This window comes from Phoca vitulina, unplaced genomic scaffold (genome assembly GCF_004348235.1).
Source record: "Phoca vitulina isolate PV1807 unplaced genomic scaffold, GSC_HSeal_1.0 scaffold25, whole genome shotgun sequence".
Taxonomy (NCBI): domain Eukaryota; kingdom Metazoa; phylum Chordata; class Mammalia; order Carnivora; family Phocidae; genus Phoca; species Phoca vitulina.
In genome coordinates this window covers 6,929,819-6,955,782 of record NW_022589728.1, presented here as the reverse complement: position 1 = coordinate 6,955,782, position 25,964 = coordinate 6,929,819, and the positions used below count along the sequence as shown (strand labels likewise).

General features: G+C 39.6%; 1 protein-coding gene and 1 pseudogene across 2 annotated transcripts in view; one reads left to right on the top strand and one right to left on the bottom strand.

Moving 5' to 3' along the window:
* The window catches only part of ATP6V1H (ATPase H+ transporting V1 subunit H), a 132,924-nt gene that overhangs the window by 1,964 nt on the left and 104,996 nt on the right, over window positions 1–25,964 (top strand). For both annotated transcript variants that reach the window (XM_032422037.1, XM_032422038.1), the window contains exons 3-5: window positions 11,148–11,250; window positions 12,426–12,515; window positions 24,547–24,660. In XM_032422037.1, coding sequence (XP_032277928.1) covers window positions 11,148–11,250; window positions 12,426–12,515; window positions 24,547–24,660 — 307 coding nt within the window. The remainder of the gene's footprint in view (window positions 1–11,147; window positions 11,251–12,425; window positions 12,516–24,546; window positions 24,661–25,964) is intronic.
* LOC116643280 lies at window positions 15,063–16,199 on the bottom strand (annotated as a pseudogene).

Below are 25,964 nucleotides of genomic sequence, written 5' to 3'. Positions count from 1 at the left end.
GCTGGAAACATCCTGAGGCTCTAGCAGGGGAGCAGAGCTGCTCAGAGCAGTTTTGATCTTTTCTGTCTGGAGAGTTGTACTTTTTGAATGAGTGGGAAATGTTCATGGGATCTGTAGCGAGGGAAGGGGATAATGGGCAAAGCCTTCCAAGACTGGCTCATTGTGCCTTGGTGATCAATGGGGGGACAGAGGTGTTGCAGAATGGCTCATACAACTAGTAAAAAGTGTAGATGTTTGAATTTCAAGATCTGGGTTTGAATTCCAGGTCTTCTGTCTACTAGAGTGGTAATTTTAAGTGCATCTGTTAACTTCTCTGAGGTTCATTGAAGTAAACGTGAAATGGGATAGATAATCTCAGAGTTGGTGCTCAAATAGTGTACTAAGTATTAACACAGTTGAATACAAGCATTAGTATGTTGAATACACTCTTAAATAAATTTTGGTTCTTTCCCCTTCTTTCTTGTATGCATTAAGATTTAGCATGCTGGTGTTCTGTATTTATCTGTAAAATAAGGGTTTATTTATTTTTGACCATATTTTATCATATTGACTTTACTTCATATCTGTTTATTTTGGTATATTTATGAGTGACTTATTAAGGAAAGTCAGTTGATATTTGCATATACATTTTGAAAAGCAAATCGAGGAATCTTTAGTTTTATATTTAGCAGTTTGCTTTGCTGTAAGAAGGTCATGCAGTGTACAAAAATGATGGATTTATTTCTGTTAATTTAGTCACTCATCAGACATTTATTGCCTGCCTTTCAAGTGTGAGGCATTTTTCTAGGCTTTGAGGCTTCAAAAGATAAACTTATAATTTGGTAGGAAGTCAAATATATAAACAGATCATTTAAATTTAGTATGCTAACGGAGATAGTAGAAAGGTGCACAGGGAATGATGGGTGGACAGAAAAATGACAGTTAATCCTGCCTCCTGGAGGTTTCCCTGGAGGGGATGTTCAAAGGTAGGGAATTAAAAACAGCATGTTGGGTGGGGAATAATACATGTTTTGGAGGCAGGCAGTGGGGAGGGCTGAGGCTGGAGAGGCAGCCAGGAGCCAGTTGTGAAGGCTCCTCCAGGGAACACAGTTTTAAAATTGCTGTTGTAGGTATTGGGAACAACCAGTATTTGTAAGTGTGGGTTACATGTCAGATTGCCTTTTGGTTGGATTGTTCTACTGACAATGTGGAGGGTGGATTTGTGGAAACAAACCTAGAGCTAGGGTTGAGACTGTAGCAGTATTCAGATTGTTGGAATGGATAGAACTGGATAGATTTGAGAAAGTCTTAGTGATCGATTTAATGTATGAGGGTGAGAAAGAATCTAGGATGACTCTGGATTCCTTCTTTAGAGGGACTGGATTGTTATGGGGCCATGGACTCAAGGGCAAGAGGAGGAGGGAATTTCTGATGTTTTCTCTGTTCATCTATATCTCTGTATTTGTTTAAAGCCCCTGTGAAATTAGGATTTTGAGCTTTGTTTCCTAATTTTAGTCCAGAGTGTGTTTAGACTAGAGGACAAGGAGTTTCAAGTTTATAAAGCTTGACTCTGTTTATAACCTAAATAGAATGATACTGTTACTGATCATAAGGCATTGGCCGACTGCAGAAGTTCCCTAGCATGGGCATTTGGGACATTTTTAATTCCATGGAGATTTTTAATTGCTTTCTCTTCTGTTCCTCCTTTTATAAGGCCTCTGTACTACTAAGCTGTAGTCTCATTCCTATTTCTGTCCTTTAATTTGTTGTCCATCTCATGCATTTCTTTATAAAATCTTTCTACTCTATATCTGGACACAAATGTTCACCAGATGTTAGTGTGTGCCTGCTGTTGAGCCAACTGTGTGGGGACACTGGTGGGTGTGAAATGTACTTGCCCTAAAAGAGCTTACAAATCTTTGGGGCCGGCCATGACACATGAATTCTCAGGGAATCTTGTATCACATCTTATTCTGATGAAAATAAAACCCTTGGAAAAGTCCTCCAATGTCAAAAGGCCAATATGCTCTATCCCTTCCAAACTAACATGTTATTATGAAATATACAGTGTTTTAAAAATTATGTGTGTTTGATTAAACTTTTTCTTGGTAATTGAACTAGACAGTACATAAATGAATGGGCGTGGCTATATTTCAGTCAAGCTGGAATCTATTAAAACTCTACAAGAATCTTCCTCTCGAGTTTAAGGTCTAATGAGGAAACAGACCTTTAAATAAAAATTTCAATAATAAAATGTGGGAAGCATTAAAGTGGAGATATATGTGACGTTTTCTCAAATAACAAAAGCAGGGAACAAATAATTATCTGGGAGCATTGGGAATGCCTTCACAGAATACACGAAGATACTCGTGGGAGTTGTCCAAGCAGAGGAGCTGTGGGCTGTGGTGAAGGAAACTGCAGGGGTGGGGTTGGGGGAGCTGGGATGTGGAAGAAAATGCAGCGCTGGGGGAGCTTCAGGTAGTTGGGTGGGGCTCCCTCTGGGCTGCTGCAGGCCAGTCTGTGGCACCTTCTTTCACTGGCTTTGGAGGCCCAAACCTAGCAGCCATTTTTTAAAAATTTTTTATTGTTATGTTAATCACCATACATTACATCATTAGTTTTTGATGTAGTGTTCCATGATTCATTGTTTGTGTATAACACCCAGTGCTCCACGCAGAACGTGCCCTCTTTAATACCCATCACCAGGCTAACCCATCCTCCCACCCCCCTTCCCTCTAGAACCCTCAGTTTGTTTTTCAGAGTCCATCGTCTCTCATGGTTCGTCTACCCCTCCGATTCCCCCCCTTCATTCTTCCCCTCCTGCTATCTTCTTTTTTTTTTTTTCTTAACATATATTGCATTATTTGTTTCAGAGGTACAGATCTGTGGTTCAACAGTCTTGCACAATTCATAGCACTCACCATAGCACATACCCTCCCCAGTGTCTATCACCCAGCCACCCCATCCCTCCCACCCCCCCCACTCCAGCAACCCTCAGTTTGTTTCCTGAGATTAAGAATTCCTCATATCAGTGAGGTCATATGATACATGTCTTTCTCTGATTGACTTATTTCGCTCAGCATAACACCCTTCAGTTCCATCCACGTCGTTGCAAATGGCAAGATCTCATTCCTTTTGATGGCTGCATAATATGCCATTGTATATATATACCACATCTTCTTTATCCATTCATCTGTCGATGGACATCTTGGCTCTTTCCACAGTTTGGCTGTTGTGGACATTGCTGCTATAAACATCGGGGTGCACGTACCCCTTCGGATCCCTACATTTGTATCTTTGGGGTAAATACCCAGTAGTGCAATTGCTGGGTTGTAGGGTAGCTCTATTTTCAACTTTTTGAGGAACCTCCTTACTGTTTTCCAGAGCGGTTGCACCAGCTTGCATTCCCACCAACAGTGTAGGAGGGTTCCCCTTTCTCCGCATCCCCGCCAACATCTGTCGTTTCCTGACTTGTTAATTTTCGCCATTCTGCATGGTGTGAGGTGGTATCTCATTGAGGTTTTGATTTGGCTTTCCCTGATGCCGAGTCATGTTGAGCACTTTTTCATGTGTCTGTTGGCCATTTGGATGTCTTCTTTGGAAAAATGTCTGTTCATGTCTTCTTCCCATTTCTTGATTGGATCATTTGTTCTTTGGGTGTTGAGTTTGATAAGTTCTTTATAGATTTTGGATACTAGCCCTTTATCTGATATGTCATTTGCAAATATCTTCTCCCCTTCTGTCGGTTGTCTTTTGGTTTTGTTGACTGTTTCTTTTGCTGTGCAAAAGCTTCTTATCTTGATGAAGTCCCAATAGTTCATTTTTGCCCTTGCTTCCCTTGCCTTTCGTGATGTTTCTAGGAAGAAGCTGCTGCGGCTGAGGTCGAAGAGGTTGCTGCCTGTGTTCTCCTTTAGGATTTTGATGGACTCCTGTCTCACATTTAGATCTTTCAACCATTTTGAGTCTATTTTTGTGTGTGGTGTAAGGAAATGGTCCAGTTTCATTCTTCTGCATGTGGCTGTCCAATTTTCCCAACACCATTTGTTGAAGAGACTGTCTTTTTTCCATTGGACATTCTTTCCTGCTTTGACAAAGATTAGTTGCCCACAGAGTTGAGGGTCCATTTCTGGGCTCTCTATTCTGTTCCATTGATCTATGTGTCTGTTTCTGTGCCAGTACCATACTGTCTTGATGATGACAGCTTTGTAATAGAGCTGGAAGTCCAGAATTGTGATGCCGCCAGCTTTGCTTTTCTTTTTCAACATTCCTCTGGCTATTTGGGGTCTTTTCCGGTTCCATACAAATTTTAGGATTATTTGTTCCATTTCTTTGAAAAAAGTGGATGGTATTTTGATGGGGATTGCATTGAATGTGTAGATTGCTCTAGGTAGCATGGACATCTTCACAATATTTGTTCTTCCAGTCCATGAGCATGGAACGTTTTTCCATTTCTTTGTGTCTTCCTCAATTTCTTTCATGAGTATTTTATAGTTTTCTGAGTACAGATCCTTTGCCTCTTTGGTTAGATTTATTCCTAGGTATCTTATGGTTTTGGGTGCAATTGTAAATGGGATCGACTCCTTAATTTCTCTTTCTTCTGTCTTGTTGTTGGTATATAGGGATGCCACTGATTTCTGTGCATTGATTTTATATCCTGCCACTTGACTGAATTCCTGTATGAGTCCTAGCAGTTTTGGGGTGGAGTCTTTTGGGTTTTCCGCATAAAATATCATATCATCTGCAAAGAGTGAGAGTTTGACTTCTTCTTTGCCGATTTTATTTCTTTTTGTTGTCTGATTGCTGTGGCTAGGACTTCTAATACTATGTTGAATAGCAGTGGTGATAGTGGACATCCCTGCCGCATTCCTGACCTTAGGGGCAAAGCTCTCAGTTTTTCCCAATTGAGAATGATATTCGCTGTGAGTTTTTCATAGATGGCTTTTATGATATTGAGGTATGTACCCTCTATCCCTGTACTCTGAAGAGTTTTGATCAAGAAAGGATGCTGTACTTTGTCAAATTTTTTTTCTGCATCCATTGAGAGGATCATATGATTCTTGTTCTTTCTTTTGTTAATGTATCATGTTGATTGATTTGCAGATGTTGAACCAACCTTGCAGCCCAGGGATAAATCCCACTTGGTCGTGGTGAATAATCCTTTTAATGTACTGTTGGATCCTATTGGCTAGTATTTTAGTGAGAATTTTTGCATCCATATTCATCAAGGATATTGGTCTGTAATTCTCCTTTTTGATGGGGTCTTTGTGTGGTTTTGGGATCAAGGTAATTGTGGCCTCCTAAAATGACTTTGGAAGTTTTCCTTCCATTTCTATTTTTTGGAACAGTTTCAGAAGAATAGGTATTAATTCTTCTTTAAATGTTTGGTAGAATTCCCCTGGGAAGCCATCTGGCCCTGGGGCTTTTGTTTTTTGGGAGATTTTTGATGACTGCTTCAATTTCCTTAGTGGTTATAGGTCTGTTCAGGTTTTCTGTTTATTCCTGGTTCAGTTTTGGTAGTTGATACATCTCTAGGAATGCATCCATTTCTTCCAGGTTATCTAATTTGCTGGCATAGAGTTGCTCATAATATGTTCTTATAATTGTTTGTATTTCTTTGGTGTTGTTGTGATCTTGCCTCTTTCATTCATGATTTTGTTGATTTGGGTCATTTCTCTTTTCTTTTGATAAGTCTGGCCAGGGGTTTATCAATCTTGTTAATTCTTTCAAAGAACCAGCTCCTAGTTTCGTTGATCTGTTCTATTGTTCTTTTGGTTTCTATTTCATTGATTTCTGCTCTGATCTTTATTATGTCTCTTCTGCTGGGTTTAGGCTTTATTTGCTGTTTTTTCTTTAGCTCCTTTCCTAGCAGCCATTGTGACACTTCTCTTCCCTTACTAACCATATCCAGACAAATTCTTTTAGCTCTGCATCAGAACCCATCCCACATCTGACCACTTGTACTCTAGCTCCACTGTCACTGCCCTCTGTAAGCTCTCATTATCTCCCACATGCTCTCTTCTTAACAGCCCCTTGCCTGCTGTCCCGGCTTTCACTGTCCCCCATAGGAGCAACTCTCATTTTTTTTTTTAATTAAAAAATTGATTTAATTGACTACACTGTTATGTTAGTTTCTCAGGTGTACAACATAGTGATTGGATATTTTTATACATTATGGAATGATCTTCTTGGTGGGTCTAGCTACCATCTGTCACCACACAAAATTAGTACGATATGATTGACTGTATTCCCTATGCTGTACTTTTCATCCCCATAACTTATTTATTTTGTAACTGGAGGTTTGTACCTCTTAATCCCCTTCACCTCTTTTGCCCTTCCCCACACAGCCCTCCCTTCTCATAATCACCACTTGTTCTCTGTATCTGTGAATGTGTTTCTGTTTTGTTTTTGTTTTTTCAATTCCCCACATAAGTGAAAATGTGAAGTATTTTGTCTCTCTGTCTGACTTATTTCCCTTAGCATATTACTCTCTAGGTCCATCCATGTTGTCCCAAATGGCAAGATGTCATCCCTTTTTTTTTTTTTTAAGATTATTTTTATTTATTTATTTATTTGAGAGAGAGAGAATGAGAGAGAGCAAGCACATGAGAGGGGGGAGGGTCAGAGGGAGAAGCAGACTCCCTGCCGAGCAGGGAGCCCGATGCGGGACTCGATCCAGGGACTCCAGGATCATGACCTGAGCCGAAGGCAGTCGCTTAACCAACTGAGCCACCCAGGCGCCCAGATGTCATCCCTTTTTATGGCTGCATGATATTCCATTGTGTATATACCACATTTTCTTATCCATTTGTCTGTTGGTGGACACTTAAGTTGCTTCCATATCTTGGCTATTGTAAATCATGCAGCAGTAAACATTGGGGTGCACATATCTTTTTGAATTAGTGTTTGTTTTCCTGAGATAAATATCCAGAAGTGGAATTGAAGAGGAATTCTTTACAGTGCTGTGACAGTCATTTTGAAAATACAAATCAGATTATGCCATCCTGCTCACAAACATCTAGCAACTCTGCTTTTCTTGCTCTTTCAAGCTACTGCTGCCCCACTGTCCTTGGACTTACACCTCTGTCTGGAAGTTCCTCCCTAGATCACTTGGCTCATTAACTCACTTCATGCAGGTGTCTGCACAGGTGGCTTCAAAAGGCCTTCACTGTGGGGCATCTGGGTGGCTCAGTTGGTTAAGCCTCTCTTGGTTTTGGCTCAGGTCATGACCTCAGGGTCTTGAGATCAAGCCCTGCATTGGGCTCCCTGCTCAGCGGGGAGACTGCTTCCCCCCCGCCCCTCCCCCTGCGCATGCACTCTCTGTCTCTAAAATAAATAAATAAATCTTAATTAAAAAAAAAAAAGAAGAAAAAGGCCGTCATTGTAATCCACCTAGAATATATGCTTTCCTCTGTTGGCACCTTCTAGCTCCTTACCCAGCTTCAGTTTTTTTCAAGCATTTAGTGTCCTGGCATTATGATGTGCATGTGTGTGTTTAGACAATTATTTATTTTTGTGTTTGTATGTTGTTTTCCCCACTGCATTGCAAGCTCAAAGAGGGATGTTTAACTCACTGCTGTGTCACCTGTTCTTAAAGGTGCCTGACACACAAGCTGACAGTTAATCTTGGCTGATAAGATCATGAATGGGTAGAGTGGATGTTGGGTAGTGGTGGAGACAGTGTTTGGGAAAGGAGTAATGTACTTGGTAAGTCATGTACTGTTTCATGTTACTTTCATGGCAACACTATGATCTATTTTTCTATCCTTATTTTAAAGAAGAGTAAATAGCTGTGCAGATAGATTAAGTCACACATACATGCTGATATAGGTTTTAATTAGTCAGTTGATTAAAAAGATTTTTCCTGAATGCCTCTACCTAGGTGTTAGGTAGAACTGCCATTCAAATTCATAGTCTGACTGATGTAAAAGGAGTAATGCGGCCAGATGTGTGCGTGAGAAAGCTGGCTGGTAGTAGGTAAGAGGGATGTGGAGGAGGGGTGGATCGGAAGCAGGGAAACCCTTTGATGGATTGTTACCTTAGGCCTGAGCTACTCCAGAGGCAGGGAAGTCAGGAGGAGACTGATGCTAGTGGAAGGATTGTTAGGACTGGTGCCCGAGTGTTTGCAGATCGTAGAAAAGAGACCAGAGTCCCTAACTTGCTAGGTTATAGGACTGTCAAAGGAACATTCAGAGACAAAAGAACTTAAGCAAGAAAAGAAAAAGGTTACTTACAACAAATGCAAGAAAGTCAGACTTCAGAAGGACTGACTTACCAAATAAAAACCAGTTATTTAAATGGGAAAGAAAGCTGTAAAATGCTAAGGTTACAGGTGTAACCTTCATTGTACACTTTAGTCATGGTAGAAAAACCAGCTTTTTCACGTGATTATTCTATCTACAAAGGTTATGATATGCTTTTATATATCAGCATAGCAAAATTTGGAACTGAAATTGTTTTAGCTAGGAAGTTCAGGTTTATGAAAAAGACTGTATTTATTTTGGGGCCAGAGCTGGACAGGATGACCTTGTTGGTCTATCTCAGGGTACAGAGTGCATTTTTTCCCAAGAAAACAGGGCAAAGTGTCTTTTTTTCTTTCTTTTTTTTTTTTTTTGCTTTCATTATTCCATTAGCCAGGCTGCGGTGGAGTGTGTATAGGGATATATGTTAGTGATCTCAGTTCTGCCCCGGTGGGTCTGGAGTGCCTGTGTGCTTGCTCTGTGGGAGGAGAGGTCCCCATGTGTGAGTGGGGACTGCAAGAGGGCAGCCTGGGTTGGAGCTCAGACTGTGAGCTACCTATGCAGAGACTAGTGGGGAGCACTCAGGGAGGATTCAGGGAGTGCAAATGGAGAGAGCCTTCCACAGAACCTGAGGCACAGGGTAGGAGATAAGGAGTCTGTGAAGAGCACTAATGAGTGGCCTGAGGAGGACAAGAGGAATCTGGAAGTTTAGGAAAAGAGTGTCAAGAAATGGTCATGTTGTCACTTGCCTTAGAGTTCTAGAAAGATAAGGATTCGAAATTCCCCTTTGGGTTGGTAAGGAAAGGATTGTTGAAAAAATCCAATGCATGAGAATAGTTAAAAAAAAAAAAAAAGCCATGTTAAAAAAAAAAAAGGAGCATATGTGAAAACAAAGTTACAGCGCTTAAAACTGTAGAACTGATACAAGAATGACCCCAGTAGATTACAAAATCCAGAAGCATGTTAACAGGATGTAAAATAGTTTAGTATGTAGTAATAGTATATAGAAAACTCAGAAGGGGTAAAGTAAAACACTGAGATGTTGAATACCTGAAAGTCAAGATCTTCTTTGGAGGAAGGTGGGGTTTTGGGAGGAGTGTCAGGAAGTATGGAAGTCTTGGGGAGGGCACAGCTCTGAGGACCTCACTTTCCCAGACTCTCCTGTGTGCTCAGAAACCTGTTCTCTTCAGGACTTTGCCTGAATCCAGGCTGGGCTCTTTACCTTCCATCTCCTGTGTTCCCCACTCCATCCCTGGTCTCTCCTGGGAGCACTGCCTACATAGATCGCCCGTACACCAATCTCCATGTCAAGGCCTGCCGCCAGGAACCCAATCCAACACAGATCTGGAAAAGGACTACATTTCTGTAACTGTGCATATGGGGAAACCTGCTTCAAATTCATTGTTTCCACGGTTGGGCTTTTGTGGAATGCTAGTCTCTCAACTACTTGGGAGTAAGGGGTGGGGAAGGGCAGTTTTTAAAACTACTGAGTTAAAAAAAATATATTGATGCTATTTGAATGACAAAGCATATTATAAGACATTTTTGATTTAATTTTTTAAAAAGATTTTATTTATTTATTTGACAGAGAGATAGCGAGAGCAGGAACCCAAGCAGGGGGAGTGGGAGAGGGAGAAGCAGGCTTCCTTTGAGCAGGGAGCCTGATGCGGGGCTCGATCCCAGGACCCTGGGATCATGACCTAAGCCGAAGGCAGACTCCTAACGACTGAGCCACCCAGGTGCCCCAAGACATTCTTAATTTTAAACTTGTATTTACTTCATGCTTATATCCATCGAGTGCTTTTTCTTGTATTTTTTTCACAAATGCTCAGTGGAGTAGGGCAGGTAGTATTGTAATTGCCATTTTACTGGTGTCGCAAACATTGCTCAGAGGGGTAGGGACCTACCAAAGTTTCACATCTGGAGTTGGAACTCTTCCTCAGATTGATGCAAATTCTATACTTTCCCCACTATTCTGATAATCTGAAAAGATTGGTGTATGTCCCGAAGTGTCCAGTGTCACAGAGACTAGCAAGGCTGTTTTGCTGACAGGTCTTTTTATAAGGAAGCGTCAGACAGGGTTTGAATTGTTGATGAGTGGAGCCAAGTCAGTTGTGAGGTCAAGCTGGGTTGGAAAGGAAGATGATGATGGTTCAGTTGTGATGATGCTGAATTTGTGAAAATGGTAAGGGGTGGAAGATAGTCGGAGATGGTTTGGCAGAGAGAGAAGACTAGACTCTCTTGGTTTGAATCTCACTGAAGGAAAGAATTTGGGAGAGAAAAGTAAGGTAACAAGGATTGAGCTCAGAGAGAAGCCTTGAGGAGCAAAGAACCATGGAGGAAGGGACCCCTGAAAGAAGTAAGAGGAAAACAGGATAGTGTGGGATGATTGGTGGGAGGACAGGGGTCAGGATGGAAAGGTTATTTTTTCAGACAGGAGGAGGATCACATTTTTCTGAGTCTGGAGAGAATATGAGAATACACTGGAGGTAATGATTGTAGAAGTTCATATAAATTGGCTTTGGTCTTGATGGAGTAGAAAACCAAGTGAATTGTTTGGCTGGGAGGGGGATAGGGTGAGAGTTTGGACAGTGCTAAGAGGTGTCAGTTAATGAGTGCTTCCTCTGGGCTAGGCACTGCGCTAACCACCTTATATGAATTATTTAATATCATCCTGAAGTCAGCTCCTAATGGCAATGTGGATATTATTCCCATCTTGCAGATAAATTAAGTCAGGTCCAGAGAGGTTGCGTGATCAGTACATGGTGGAGCTAAGCTTGCACTCAGGTCTGTCTGATGCCAGGGCCTGTGTGCCCACCCTAGTGGTTAACTACTGGGGAGAGAGGAGAACGATGGGGAATTCCTGTAGCCCTGGCTCACAGTGGTGCTTCAACTCTTATTGAAAAAACCCAACTTACTCTTACTTTCTAGGGGGCAGATGATTTCTGCTGAAGATTGTGAATTCATTCAAAGGTTTGAAATGAAAAGAAGTCCTGAAGAGAAGCAAGAGATGCTCCAAACTGAAGGCAGTCAGGTGATGGATATAAACATTATGTCACCAACACCTCCTTGTGTCATTAAAAATTCTAGAAAAAATTTTTAATGACTGTGATATTCCATTGTAGGTATGCATCATAATTTAGCTAAAAATCCTTTTTTATTAGAAGACATTTGAAGGATTTCCAGTTCTCTTTGTTCATTTTGGAAAAATGTTATGTTGGGTATGTTTATTCCTCTATCCTTTTCTGCATTTCTGAAAATCTTCCTAGAATAGATTGCTAGAAGGGAAATTAAGTTTCAAAGTATATGTTGTTTTTAAAGTTGCTTAACTTTTTTTTAGATATTTTTCCCACTTTGTTTTTTTTTTTTTTTAAAGATTTTATTTATTTATTCATGAGAGACAGCGAGAGAGAGATGCAGAGGGAGAAGCAGGCTCCCAAGGAGCAGAGAGCCCGATGCGGGACTCGATCCCAGGACCCCGGGATCATGACCTGAGCCGAAGGCAGACGCTTAACCATCTGAGCCACCCAGGCGCCCGATATTTTTCCCACTTTGTATTTTCACTAGAATATGATGCAATCCTACTGTCCATCAGATTTTCTGGTGTGGGGTCCTGATGGCCTGAAAGAGCCTGTATGCAACTCACTCTGATTCTCACAGCAATCCTGGGAAATCTGTGAGGAAACATACTGTTGGCTCCAGTTTTTACTGAATTCCAGAGATTATCACACAGTTGATACATTGTAGGATGGAGACAGGTCATGGCCTTCTGATTCTAATCCCTAGTCCCTTTGTTGCTGTAGTGTTCTTCCCAGCAAATGCAAAAACAAAACAAAACGAAACCAAAAAACCAAAAAAAACAAAATAAAACCCTAAATCAAAATCAGTGATAATTTTTGGTTGTCTATGTAACTTAATCTTTCTGTTATCGTGGGCAGTCAAGAGTTATAGTTACTAGGTCTATTTAAAAGTAGTAAACACTTTGAAATTTATCACTAAAAATGATCAAAAATTGAATGCAAGTCATAGTACATTCCTCCCATACTTCATCACAATATTTGTAAAAGGTATACATTTTTTGTAATTGAGATCTGTTGGTAATAGCATTTGTATTAGAATTTGTGCAAGAGAAATAATATTTTACTGAAATTCCATTAAATAAATGTTGTTTGTAGTTGAAAAGTTAACATTACTTTCATTCTTTTCTAGTGTGCTAAAACGTTTATAAATTTGATGACTCATATCTCCAAAGAACAGACAGTTCAGTATATACTAACTATGGTGGATGATATGCTGCAGGTAGGTATACTCTTTACTTAATACATTTGCTGATGTCATTGTTTTGTATTCTGCACAGTAACAGTATTTTTGTATGGTTTCACTTATACCATGGGTTCTTTTTTAGAGTTGTAATTGCTAATAGTGTTAAAGATGGGAATGCCCACACACAGGCTTTTTTTGTTTTTCAGAATGTCTAGTAATCAATCTGTATTTTTTTTCCATAATACCTCAAGAGTTCTGTGTCGAATACCGGGGATGTTGGGTGAATCACTTGAGGCTTTCTGGATACTCTTTGTACTTACAGGCAATGTGGCTTTTTCTCTTTCAGTCATTCAACAGATTTCAATGCCCCTGCTATGTTCCAGGCCAGTGCCAAGCACTGGGGCTTCAGAGTTGAATGTAGGCAAGGTGCTTGCTCTCAAAAGTCTTGTCTCTTTGGAGAACATTTTGCTTATCATCTGAGACTTTTCCAGTTGCATAAAGTTTCTATTTACTGTTTCACTGTCCCTGAACACAGAGGGGCCTCCCTTACTCACAGTTTTTATTTTACACCAGAGTATAATCTCCGTTTAAATTGTTGGTGTACAGAGCGGTTCTCTTTGAGACAGGGCACCTGGTGCTAATCCAGTGCCTGACTGCATGTCTCAGGACTTGAAGAACAGTGTCAGTCTGGTTGCTTATGTGGAGTATTGTTCTGTTAGTTTACAAGGAAAAACATTTATTGATGGCCTACTATGTGCCAGTTATTGTACTGATTGTTATTGAAGGTACAGAGGTTAAGTAAGAAGTATGGTGCGGTCTACCTAGGGGCCCTCATGTCATTTATAGGAATGTAGTGATTTTATGATATGAGTAAGGATCAGTATCCAGCCTGGGCTGATACAGGCCTGTCTGAGAATGACCGTGGTATCTCTCAGCATTTTTTTCTTTAGTAAAGTTAAGAAAAATGGGGAATGTTGTGGTCTGCCATGGTTATCCTGATTACTGTATAGGATTGCACCTAGAATGAGCAGGCTTGAATTGGCATGCAGACTTTGGTTTTATTTATATGTATGTACATACACACAACACACACATGCATGCACACACAATTATCCTCATTTTTTTTTTTTTTTTTTAAGATTTTATTTATTTGAGAGACAGAGATAGTGAGAGAGAGCAGGAGCAGGGAGGAGAGGGAGAAGCAGGCTCCCCTCTGAGCAAGGAGCCTGATGAGGGACTTGATCCCAGGGTGGGATCATGACCTGAGCCGAAGGCAGATGCTTAACTGACTGAGCCACCCAGACGCCCCACAAATACCCTCACTTTTTATACATATATCTGTAAATTAGAAACCACGAGTTCACACTATCTCGTTTCATTTCAGCTCAACACCAGAGTTCATTCTACTCTCCCTTTTCCATATCTGTAACTCTTCTGTGATAGTGAGATCGTGAGTTCCTCTTATCCTTTGTATATTTACTTGTCTGCTCCACCCTATAGCACAAGGAAAGGAGTTTTAGAATGGCTGACCCATACATCTGTGAAAAATGAGCCCTTTACCTAGAGTTCAGGATTTGTTTGCGGTACTTTTTCTTTAAGCTGAGAGTATGTAGTCAGTGTGTTGTGTTCAAGTTTCTTACAGAGTGGTTATATTATTTTTCTTGAAATACAATTGTATTCATTTGTGATTTTTTGGTATTCTATTTATTTTTTTTCTCATTCTTATAGATTTTATTTTATTATTTTTGATTATGTAAAACACTAACATGCTTCCAGAAGTCAAAACTATACAGAAAGATATACTCAGAGAAATGTCACCAAACCCTCACCCCCATTCCTTGCATTCCCACCTAACTCTTGTTAGGTAACCAGTATCACCGATTTCTGGTTTATCCTTCCTGGTTTTTTTTCCTGCATAAATAGGCAGATACGTAGTAAGAAAATATATATATTTTCTTATTTCCTTCTCTTTCTTATAAAAAACATGTACTAAATATAATCTCTTATATTTTGCTCATCTTACCTAACAAATATGCCAGAAATCATTCCATATCCATTCGGAGATAACTCCCATATTCTTTTTGATAGCAACAAAGTACTTTTTTTTTTTTTTAGATTTTATTTTTAAGTAATCTCTACACCCAATGTGGGGCTCGAACTTACTGCCCTAAGATCAGGAATTGCACACTCCACTGACTGAGCCAGCCAGGCTCCTCACAACAAAGTACTCTTTTAGTGGATGTATTATAGTTTACTTAAGCAGTCTCTGATGTGATGGACATTGAGGTTGGCTCATATACATATTTATTTTGGTTTAATAAAGTTTTCTTTTTCTTTTCTTTTTTTTTTTTTTAAAGATTTTATTTATTTATTTGACAGAGAGAGACACAGTGAGAGAGGGAACACAAGCAGGGGGAGAGGGAAAGGGAGAAGCACGCTTCCTGTGGAGCAGGGAGCCCGATGCGGGGCTCGATCCCAGGACCCTGGGATCATGACCTGAGCCGAAGGCAGGCGCTTAATGACTAAGCCACCCAGGCGCCCCTAAAGTTTTATTTTTCAAAATGTTCATTGGGTTGGGCCTGATCATGCATCTTCACCAGCAGCTGGAACATCTCCACCTTTGGTGCTTCTAATGTAAATTACTTGAGCTCTCTTTTGAAACCAGTTCATAAGTCCTTTATATAAGGAGCTCCTGAAGGACTTCCCTGGCCAGGGAACCACGAATTTCAGTCTCAGGCAACAATTGGGGTTATAACCTTTATCGTTGGGAACATCTTTACAGAGTTCATCATATGTGGCTTTTTCAGACAAGACAAGCATATTGAGCATGTGCTAAACTTTGCCTTTGGACCACTTTTTCTTTCTGGCTTTGCCTTCACATTTGCTCACTGGGTCTTTGTCTTTCTTGGCCGACTTTCTGGCATCTTTTCTTCTTCTCATTGTCCTTGGGTGGTTCCGATATTTTGTAATTAGAAATAACGAAGCCAAGAATAACCTTGTGCAAATGTATTTTCATATGGCCGGGAGTGTACTTCATGGTAAATGCCTAGAAATAGGATTGCTGGGTAAAGGAGAACTACATACATAGTTTTGTTAAGATATTGCCATATAATCCCATTTTGCAGTCCCACCAACATATGAGAATGCCTGTCTCTGCAGCCTTGCCAACAGAGGGCATGATCAGACTTTCACATTTTTGCCAATCAAGATGGATCTAAAGTTGAACATGTTCAAATATAGTTTTATTTCTTCTCCTTGTTGACCTATTTTTTATGCAGGATCTGTGGAGGGATTCAGATTTAGGTAGCTGACATTATCCTCAGCTATTGATTAAATACATTTTAACAATTGATTTTATTGGTAAAATTTTAGTTACACTGAGAAATTTGCACATACCCTTACCATATGATTTCTTGTTTAAAAAATACCGTGATTACTCAGTCATTTCATTCTTAACCCTTCTGGATAGAATAGTTTTGGACAGAATTGTTTGTTTTTTCTCACCTGTTCAGGTTTGGGTACATAGTTTTGAAGATTAAGATTTTTTTGGTGCTCAGATATCAACAGCAATAGTTAAATGCCTTTGAGAAGAAGGGCTTTATCCTTATTCTCTTAAAGGTTTGTAACTTGAGTACCTGAACAGTGATGGGTGGAAGATAAGTTTTTTGTTTGTTTGTTTGTTTGTTTTATTCAAGTTAACATATAGTATAGCATTGGTTTCAGGAGTAGGACTTAGTGACTCATTATATAACATATATGCTCATACATAAAACATCCAGTGCTCATCCCAACAAGTGCCCTCCTTAATGCCCGTCACCCATCTAGCCCATCTCCCCATCCACCTCCCCGCCAGCAACCCTCAGTTTGTTCTCTATCGTTAAGAGTCTCTTATGGTTTGTCTCCTTCTCTCTTTTTATCTTACTTTTCCTTCCCTTTCCCCGAGTTCATCTGTTTTGTTTCTTAAATTCCACATATGAGTGAAGTCATGTGATATTTGTCTTTCTCTGACTGACTTATTTCACTTAGCATAATACAATCTAATTCCATCCACATTGTTGCAAATGGCAAGATTTCATTCTTTTCGATGGCTGAGTAATAGTCCATTGCATGTATCACATCTTCTTTATCCATTCATCAGTTGATAGACAGTTGGGCTCTCTCCATAATTTGGCTGTTGTTACTAACGCTGCTATAAATATTGGGGTGCATGTGCCCTTTCGAATCAGCATTTTTGTATCCTGTGGATAAAAACCTAGTAGTGCAATTGCTGGATTATAGGGTAGTTCTATTTTTAATTTTTTGAGCAAACTTCATACTGTTTTCCAGAGTGGCTGCACCAGTTTGTATCCCCACCAACAGTGCAAAAGGGTTCCCCTTTCTCCACATCCTCACCAACATCTGTTGTTACCTGAGTTGTTAATTTTAGCGGTTCTGACAGGTGTGAGATGGTATCTCATTGTGGTTTTGATTCGTGTTTCCCTGATGATGAGTGATGTTGAGCACTTTTTTTTTTAATGTGTCTGTTAGCCATTTGTATGTCTTCTTTGGAGAAATGCCTGGTTCATGTCGTCTGTCCATTTCTTAATAGGATTATTTGTTTTCTTGGGTGTTGATTTTGATGAGTTTTATAGATTCTGGATACTGGCCCTTTAACTGATATGTCATTTGCAAATATATTTTCCCATTCTGTAGGATGTCTTTTAGTTTTGTTGACTGTTTCCTTTGCTGTGCAGAAGTTTTTTATCTTGACGAGGTCCCAATAGTTCATTTTTGCTTTTGCTTCCTTTGCCTTTGGAGACGTGTCTAGTAAGAAGTTGCTGCAGCCAAGGTCAAAGAGGTTTCTGCCTGTTTTCTTCTCTAGGATGTTGATGGTTTCCTGTCTCACATTTAGGTCTTTCATCCATTTTGAATTTATTTTTGTGTATGGTGTAAGAAAGTGGTCCAGATTCATTCTTCTGCAGGACTGTCTTTTTTCCATTGGATATTCTTTCCTCTTTTTCAGGATTAGTTGACCATATAGTTGTGGGTCCATTTCTGGGCTCTCTGTTCTGTTCCATTGATCTGTGTGTCTGTTTTTGTGCCAGTGCCATACTGTCTTGATGGTTACAGCTTTGTAATACAGCTTGAAGTCTGGGATTGTGATGTCTCCTGCTTTGCTTTTATTTTTCAACATTACTTTGGCTATTTGGGGTCTTTTGTGGTTCCACACAAATTTTAGGGTTGTTTGTTCTAGTTCTGTGAAAAATGGTGGTGTTATTTTGATCGGGATTGCATTGAATTGGTAGATTGTTTGGATAGTATGGACATTTTAATGGTATTTGTTCTTCTAATCCATAAGCAGGGAATGTTTTTCCATTTCTTTGTATCTTCTTCAGTTTCTTTCATAAGTGTCCTATAGTTTTCAGCATACAGATCTTTTACCTCTTTGGTTAGGTTTATTTCTAGGTATATTACGGTTTTTGGTGCAATTGTAAATGGGATTGATTCTTTGATTTCTCTTTCTTCTGCTTCATTATTGGTGTATAGAAATGTAACAGATTTCTGTATGTTGATTTTATATCCTGCAACTTTGCTGAAATCACGTATCAGTTCTATCAGTTTTTTGGTGGAGTCTTTTTGGTTGTCTGTGAAGAGTGACACTGATTTGGATGCCTTTTATTTCTTTTTGTTGTCTGATTGCTGTGGCTAGGACTTCAGTACTATGTTGAACAACAGTGATGAGAGTGGACATCCCTGTCGTGTTCCTGACCTTACGGGAAAACTCTCAGATTTTCCCCATTGAGGATGATATTCACTGTGGGTCTTTTGTATATGGCCTTTATGATGTTGAGGTATGCTCCTTCTATCTCTACTTTCTTGAGGGTTTGTTTTTAAGAAAGGATGTTGTAGTTTGTCAAATGCTTTTTCTGTATCTATTGAGGGGATCATATGGTTCTTATCCTTTCTTTTATTAATGTGGTGTATCACGTTGATTGATTTGCAAATACTGAACCACCCTGCAGCCTAGGAATAAATCCCACTTGATCCTTGTGAGTAATTCTTTCAATGTACTGTTGGATTTAATTAACTAGTCTCTTGTTGAGAATTTTTGCATCCATGTTCATCAGGGATATTGGTCTGTAATTCTCTTTCTTAGTGGGGTCTTTGGTTTTGGAATCAAGGTAATGATGGCCTCATAGAAGGAGTTTGGAAGTTTTCCTTCCGTTTCTATTTTTTGGAATAGCTTAAGAAGAATAGGTATTAATTCTTCTTTAATTGTTTGATAGAATTTCCTTGGGAAGCTGTACGGTCCTGGACTCTTGTTGTTTGGGAGAATTTTGATTACTGATTCAATTTCTTTGTTGGGTATGGGTCTGTTCAAGTTTTCTATTTCTTCCTGTTTCAGTTTTGGTAGTTTATATGTTTCTAGGAATTTATCCATTTTTTTCCAGATTGCCTAATTTGTTGGCATATAATTGCTCATAAGATTCTCTTATAATTGTTTGCATTTCTGTTCTGTTGGTTGTGATCTCTCCTCCCTCATTTGTGATTTTATTTATTTGGGTCCTTTCTCTTTTCTTTTGGGTAAGTCTGGCTAGGGGTTTATCAATATTGTTAATTTTTTCAAAGAACCAGTTCCTGGTTTCATTGATCTGTTCTACTGTTTTTTTGATTTCTTTCATCTTAATTATTTCCCTTCTTCTGCTGGTTTTAGGCTTTATTTCCTGTTCTTTTTCCAGCTTCTTTAGGTGTAAGGTTAGGTTGTGTATTTGAGACTTTTCTTGCTTCTTGAGGAAGGCCTATATTGCTATATACTTTCCTCTTACTACTGCCTTTACTGCATCCCAAAGGTTTTGGACTGTTGTGTTTTCATTTTCATTTGCTTCCATGTGTTATTTTTTTTTTTAATTTATTCTTTAATTTTCTGGCTAACCCATTCATTCTGTAGTAGGTTATTCTTTAACCTCCATGTATTTGTACTCTTTCTAAATTTTTTCTTGTGGTTGACTTCAAGTTTCACAGTGTTGTGGTCTGAAAATATGCATGGGATGATCTCAGTCTTTTTTTTTTTTTTTTTGATCTCATTCTTTTTGTACTTGTTGAGGCCTGATTTGAGACCCAGTATGTGATCTGTCCTGGAGAATGTTCCATGTGCACTCAAGAGGATATGTATTTTGCTGCTTTAGAATGAAATGCCCTGAATATATCTGTTAAGTCTATCTGGTCCAGTGTGTCATTGAAAGCCATTGATTCCTTGTTGATTTTCTGCTTAGATGATCTGTCCATTGCTGTGAGTGGGGTGTTAAAGTCCCCTACTATTATTACATTGTTATCAATGAGTTTATGTTTGTTATTAATTGATTTATATACTTGGCTGCTCCCAAGTTGGGGGCAGAAATATTTACAGTTGTTAGATCTTGATGGATAGAACCCTTTATTATGATATAGTGCTCTTCTTCATCTCTTGGTATAGTCTTTGATTTAAAATCTAGTTTGTTACAAGTATGGCTAGCCCAGCTTTCTCTTGATGTCCATTAGCATGATAGATTGTTCTTCACCCTCTCACTTTCACCTAGAGGTGTCTTTGGGTCTAAAATGAGTCTCTTGTAAGCAGCATTTCGATGGGTCTTTTTTTTTTTTTTTAATCCATTCTGATACCCTGTGTGTCTTTTTTTTTTTTTTTAAAGATTTTATTTATTTATTTGTGAGAGAGAGAATGAGAGAGAGCACATGAGAGGGGTTAGGGTCAGAGGGAGAAGCAGACTCCCTGCCGAGCAGGGAGCCCGATGCGGGACTCGATCCAGGGACTCCAGGATCTTGACCTGAGCCGAAGGCATTCGCTTAACCAACTGAGCCACCTAGGCACCCCCCTGTGTGTCTTTTGATTGGAGCATTGAGTCAGTTTACATTCAGAGTAGCTATTGATAGATATGAATTTAGTGCCACCTGTAAAGTTGGTATTCCTGTGGATTGTCTCTGTTCCTTTCTAGTCTTTGTTGCTTTTGGTCTCTCTTGCCCACTCAAAGGGCCCCCTTTAATATTTCTTGCAGAGCCGGTTTAGTGTTCATGAACTCCTTAGTTTTTGCTTGTCTTGGAAACTCTTTATCTCTCCTATTCTGAATGACAACCTTGCTGGATAAAGTATTCTTGGGTGCATACTTTTCCCATTCAGTACATTGAATATATCATGCCACTGCTTTCTGGCCTGCCAGATTTCTGTAGGTAGGTCTCTGCTAACCTTGTGTGTCTAACCTTGTAGGTTAAGGACCTTTTGTCCCTAACTGCTTTCAGAATTCTCTCTTTATCTTTGTATTTTGCAAGTTTCACTATGATATGTCTTGGTGTTGACCTGTTTTTGTTGATTTTGAGGGGAGTTCTCTGTGCCTCTTGGACTTGCATGCTTGTTTCCTTCCCCAGATTGGGGAAGTTCTCAGCCATAATTTGTTCAAATAAACCTTTGTCCCTTTTTCCTGCTCTTCTTCTGGGACTCCTGTGATACAGATATTATTGTGCTTTGAGGAATCTCTGAATTTCCTAAGTCTATATTTGTGATCTAATAGTTTTCTTTCCCTCTTCTTTTCAGTTTCATTATTTTCTGTAATTTTATCTTCTGCATTACCTGTTCGATCCTCTGCTTCTTCCATCCTCATTGTGATTACATCCAGTTGGTTTTGCATCTCAGTTCTAGCATTTTTTATTTCTGCCTACTTGTTTTTAGGTCTTTTATCTCTGCAGCCAGGGTTTCTCTGGTGTTTTCTGTGCTTCTTTCAAACCCTATTAGTATCCTTATGACTGTTGTTCTAAATTCTTGTTCGGATATATATATCCGAAAAAAAAAAAAGACACACAGGGTATCAGAATGGATTAAAAGCAAGAGACTTGCTTATATCTGTTTTGAGCAAATCCCTGGCTGTTATTTCTTCTTGATCTTTCTTCTAGGGAGAATTCCTCCATTTTGTCATTATGTCTAGGTTTCTGTCTTTTGCATATTATGAAAGCTTGTTATGTTTTCTGCTCCTGAGAATAATACTATATTAAAAAGGGGTCATACACTGCCTAGGGCCTGGCACTTCAGGAGGTGATTCTGGTATATTCTGTGTGTACTCTGCTGTTGTGTTTTGGCAGCTCTGTACCACAGGTTGGTACTCTGTAGAGTTCCTCCTTGTTTGGGGAGTGTTTAGATCTTTAACTGGGTGTGCTTTGATTTGTTTGTTAAGATAAGCCTGATTAAAAAAAAAAGGGATCCTGATCCAAGAAAAGAGAAAAGGAAAAGGAACAAAAAAACAGACAATAAAAACTATAAGCCTGATTCCAAAGAATAAGAAAGAAAGAAGGAAAAAAGAAAAGAAAAAGAAAAAAAAAGAAGCCTGATCCAAAAAATGAGAAGGAAAGAAACGAACAAATGAAAAAAAACTAAACCTGATATCAAAGAAAAAAGAAAAAAAAAAAAGTAAAATAAGTAAAAAATAATAAAAAAGAAAGCCTCGTCCTATTTCCACCAGAACTGAAGCTGATGCTTTGGAGCACTCTGTGATTGGTAGACTTGGCACATGCGGGGGGCCTGTGTTGGTCTTCTGAGGGAGAGGCCTGCTGGGCCGGCTCATAGTCAGACTTGCCCTTGTAAGGATGCCTTTGGTGGGTGCAGGGAGGTGGGGTTTGGTGTAGGGGACTCCAGCCTCCACTGGAGGCACTGTGTTTCTCTCTGAAGTCCTATGGTGCTGGTGGGCGGTGTGTGCCTGTGTGTGTTTGTGTGTGTGTGTGTGTGTGTGTGTGTGTGTGTATGTATGTGTGCACGTGGAAGATGGTGCTACACTGCCCTCTCGTCCCCCAAAAGGGGAACTCGCAGCTACCATTGTTCAGGAAGTCCTCACAGTATAGTGAACAATCTCCCCTCTTGTGTCCCAGGCTTTCATCAGACCCCTGCCCTCCTGGCATCACAGTTCTCCTGTGTTTTATCTCTGGCAAGGGGCTGGGATTCAAAACTCCAAATCTTAAAGGGCCGGGTAGGGCTCGGACCCTCTCCCTTCCCCCCGGTAGAGAGCCTCCTGGTGCCTTGTTCCGTTCTGTCCCAGAAAAGCACTTACATGGCTTATGCAAGATGGCTGGAGTCTGTTGTGCACCAGGAAAAGCTGCAGACCAGGTTATCTGTCCTCTGTGTACACGTCTGTCCCTGGCTATTGAACGGCTGCTGAGTGGTGCCCGGTGGGCCTTTTCTCCTTAGAGAGGCAATGCATACCCTCTTCCGAGTGTACTCCAGGAAGGGGAGTGTTCTCTCCTGGTGCAACCCAGGGGATCCCCACACTGAAGCATCTTGTGCGAACCCTGCACAGTGCTCTCTCCCCTGCTCTCTCCTTCTCCCTGACTTGCCTCCACTAAAAGGGCTCCCTCCCCTTCAGGGCACCGTGGCTTTTCTTTCCCCCATTCATGTCTCTGAACTTCGCATCTGTCACGTTCTGTCCCTTCAGTTGTGCAGATTGTTTTCTTAATCCTCAGATCAAAATGATTTGGTTGACCCAGCTGTGTTTGAGCTATAAGGCTAGCTCAGCGTCCCCCTGCTACTCCACCATCTTAACTCCTCCTCTGGAAGATACGTTTTTAAGCAGGAATTGAAACCACAAAGGACTAGTCAAGGAAGATGAATTTTTTTTTTTTTAAGATTTTATTTATTTGAGAATGAGAGAGTGAGCAAGAGAGAGCAGGGGAAGGGGCAGAGGGAGAGGGAGAGAGAGAATCTCAAGCAGACACCCTGCTGAGTGGGGAGCCCCATGCGGGGCTGGATCTCATGACCCTGAAATCATGACCTGAGCCAAAATAAAGAGTCAGAGACTTAACTGACTGAGCCACTCAGGCACCCCAAGGAAGATGAATTTTAAACTTACGTAAAATGTAAAAATATTTTCTGTTCTTTCTGTATTTAGTGTACTTTGTTCTGAAATAAAGAGTCAGAGACTTAACTGACTGAGCCACCCAGGCACCCCAAGGAAGATGAATTTTAAACTTACATAAAATGTAAAAATATTTTCTGTTCTTCCTGTATTTAGTGTACTTTGTTCATTTATGTGCAATGATAATTACAGTTTTAACGGGAAATAACCCACCAATGGAGTAAATGATGACCTATCCAAATTTTGAGTCCTTTCATAAAATCATCATAACTTGCAGTTGTTATTCTGAACTATAATGATTCATTACTTAAGGAGATGTTAGTCTCTTCTTCAAATAGGTAACTGTTAGCAAAGACCAAGATTAAAAACAATATATTTAAAAAGAATTAAATGTTGATCTGAAAATTATTGTTTATGTGGTTTTTTTGTGTTTTACCAAGTACTGCTACTTAGAATTATATTCATTTAATTAATCAGAAAGTGTATTTTGAGCCAGTGAAATGCAGGTAAAATTTAGGTGAGAGGTAGAGTATGCATGTTTTGAGCTAAGAATTGTTCCTCAAATCCTGTGTCTTTCTGCTAGTGTTATATGCTGTTTTTTGCTATCTTTTTCTGCCCTGATTTTTCTGTCATAATATTCTAGGAGTAACCTGATTTTATTTGTGTGGAAAAAACATTGGGAAGGGCAGGTCAGAGGTGCAGGCTCAGATGAAATGTAACAGATTGCTACTCCCTGCAGGGTTGGGATCTGCTAGCTTGGCTCACTTGACTTAAAGCTAATCATAATAATTAAAGGTGATTTTATTTTACATTTTTAAATATTTATTTATTTATTTGAGAGAGAGCATGCTCCTGTGCACGTGTGTGTGCTGGGAGAGGGGCAAAGGGTGAGGGAGAGAGAATCTCAAGCAGACTCCCCACTGAGTGTGGAGCCCAATGCAGGGCTCAGTCTCACAACCCTGAGATCATGACCTGAGCCGAAATCAAGAATCGGGTGCTTAACCGCTTTACTGACTGAGCCACCTAGGCACCTCCCAAAAGTGATTTTATTTTTAAAGTATCTATGCCTGCCCCCCTTACCACCCCTGACCCATAATAACAACTGGAGGAAGGAAACACACTGACTGATGGGACACAGAATAAAGGTTGAGAAGCAGTACACAGTAGTAAAAAGCAGTGATATAATTTCTTTTCTTTTTTAGGAAAATCACCAGCGGGTTAGCATTTTCTTTGACTATGCTAAACGCAGCAAGAACACTGCCTGGTCCTACTTTCTACCAATGTTGAATCGCCAGGATCTCTTTACTGTTCATATGGTAAATTTTGAATTGATCAAATTTCTGATTTGGGGAAGAAACACACTTGGGCTATTTATGATTTGGTAACCTTCCAGTTCCCAGAGGAGCAAAGGCTGTGCTGTTAAAATTTCCAATTTTCCTTATTGATGGTTAGTAATGTGGGGATATTGGGAAGACAAAGGAGATGGAGTTGCTTTGATACAGTTAAAGTTTTGTAGAGTATTTGTTGAGTTCATTAGCATAAAAGCCTTTGCTAGATTGCATTCCAAAAGAGCTTTAGATTGTCTGTGACAGGATTAACCACATTTTACTACAGAAATTAAATTTTATTTAGAAGTAGCTATGGTGCTTAATTTTTATTTTAATTTAGTAATCACTTGTTTTTTAATATCTTAAACACACTCCTGTTTTAAACTTACCCTGAAAGGCTATCTTTGGAAGCCTTAACACTGAACAGTCTTTTATGGAGTATAGAGAAGGTATGAGAGGAGAGTTGAGAGAATAAATCTTTGTACAAGCCTTTTCTATTCCCAGCATGGAGTGGGCTGCAGTGGGGAGCTCCTGAGACTATTCATTTCAGTAGATGTCTTTGAACTTTTCAAATCAAGAACTACTGTTAGTAGTTTTTTTTTTTTTTTTGAGCATGTGTCTTCTTTCTTTCTCTCCATATATATCTATATTCATTTATGTATGAGTTTATTCATATATTGTACATATTATAAAATCTTAAGAGAAATCAAGGAGGACTCATGAAATAAACTATATTTTATTTTATTTTTTTTTAAGATTTTTTATTTATTTATTTGACAGAGAGAGACACAGTGAGAGAGGGAACACAAGCAGGGGGAGTGGGAGAGGGAGAAGCAGGCTTCCCGCTGAGCAGGGAGCCCGATGCGGGGCTCAATCCCAGGACCCTGGGATCACGACCTGAGCCGAAGGCAGACGCCCAACGACTGAGCCACCCAGGCGCCCCTGAAATAAACTATATTTTAAAGAATACTTTTTAAAAAACCAATAATACATTTTCTTCTTTTTAAATTGTAGAGACTTGTTTGTATTGTCTGGATACATGGCTTAAATGACTTCCTAATTTTGATGGTGACTTTCTTTCAGAAAGTACTGAAAGAATATTAAATTGGGTTTGTGTGTGGAGAAGTTAGTGTTTTATACTGCGTGTATTTTTGTGTGTGTGTGTGTATGTATTTCCCAGGTTTATTGAGGTATAATTGACACATTGTAAGGTATTTAAAATGTACATGATGATTTGTTATATGTATTCTTATACTTCCTATTTAATAAAGAATTCATGGTTTTATAGCTTA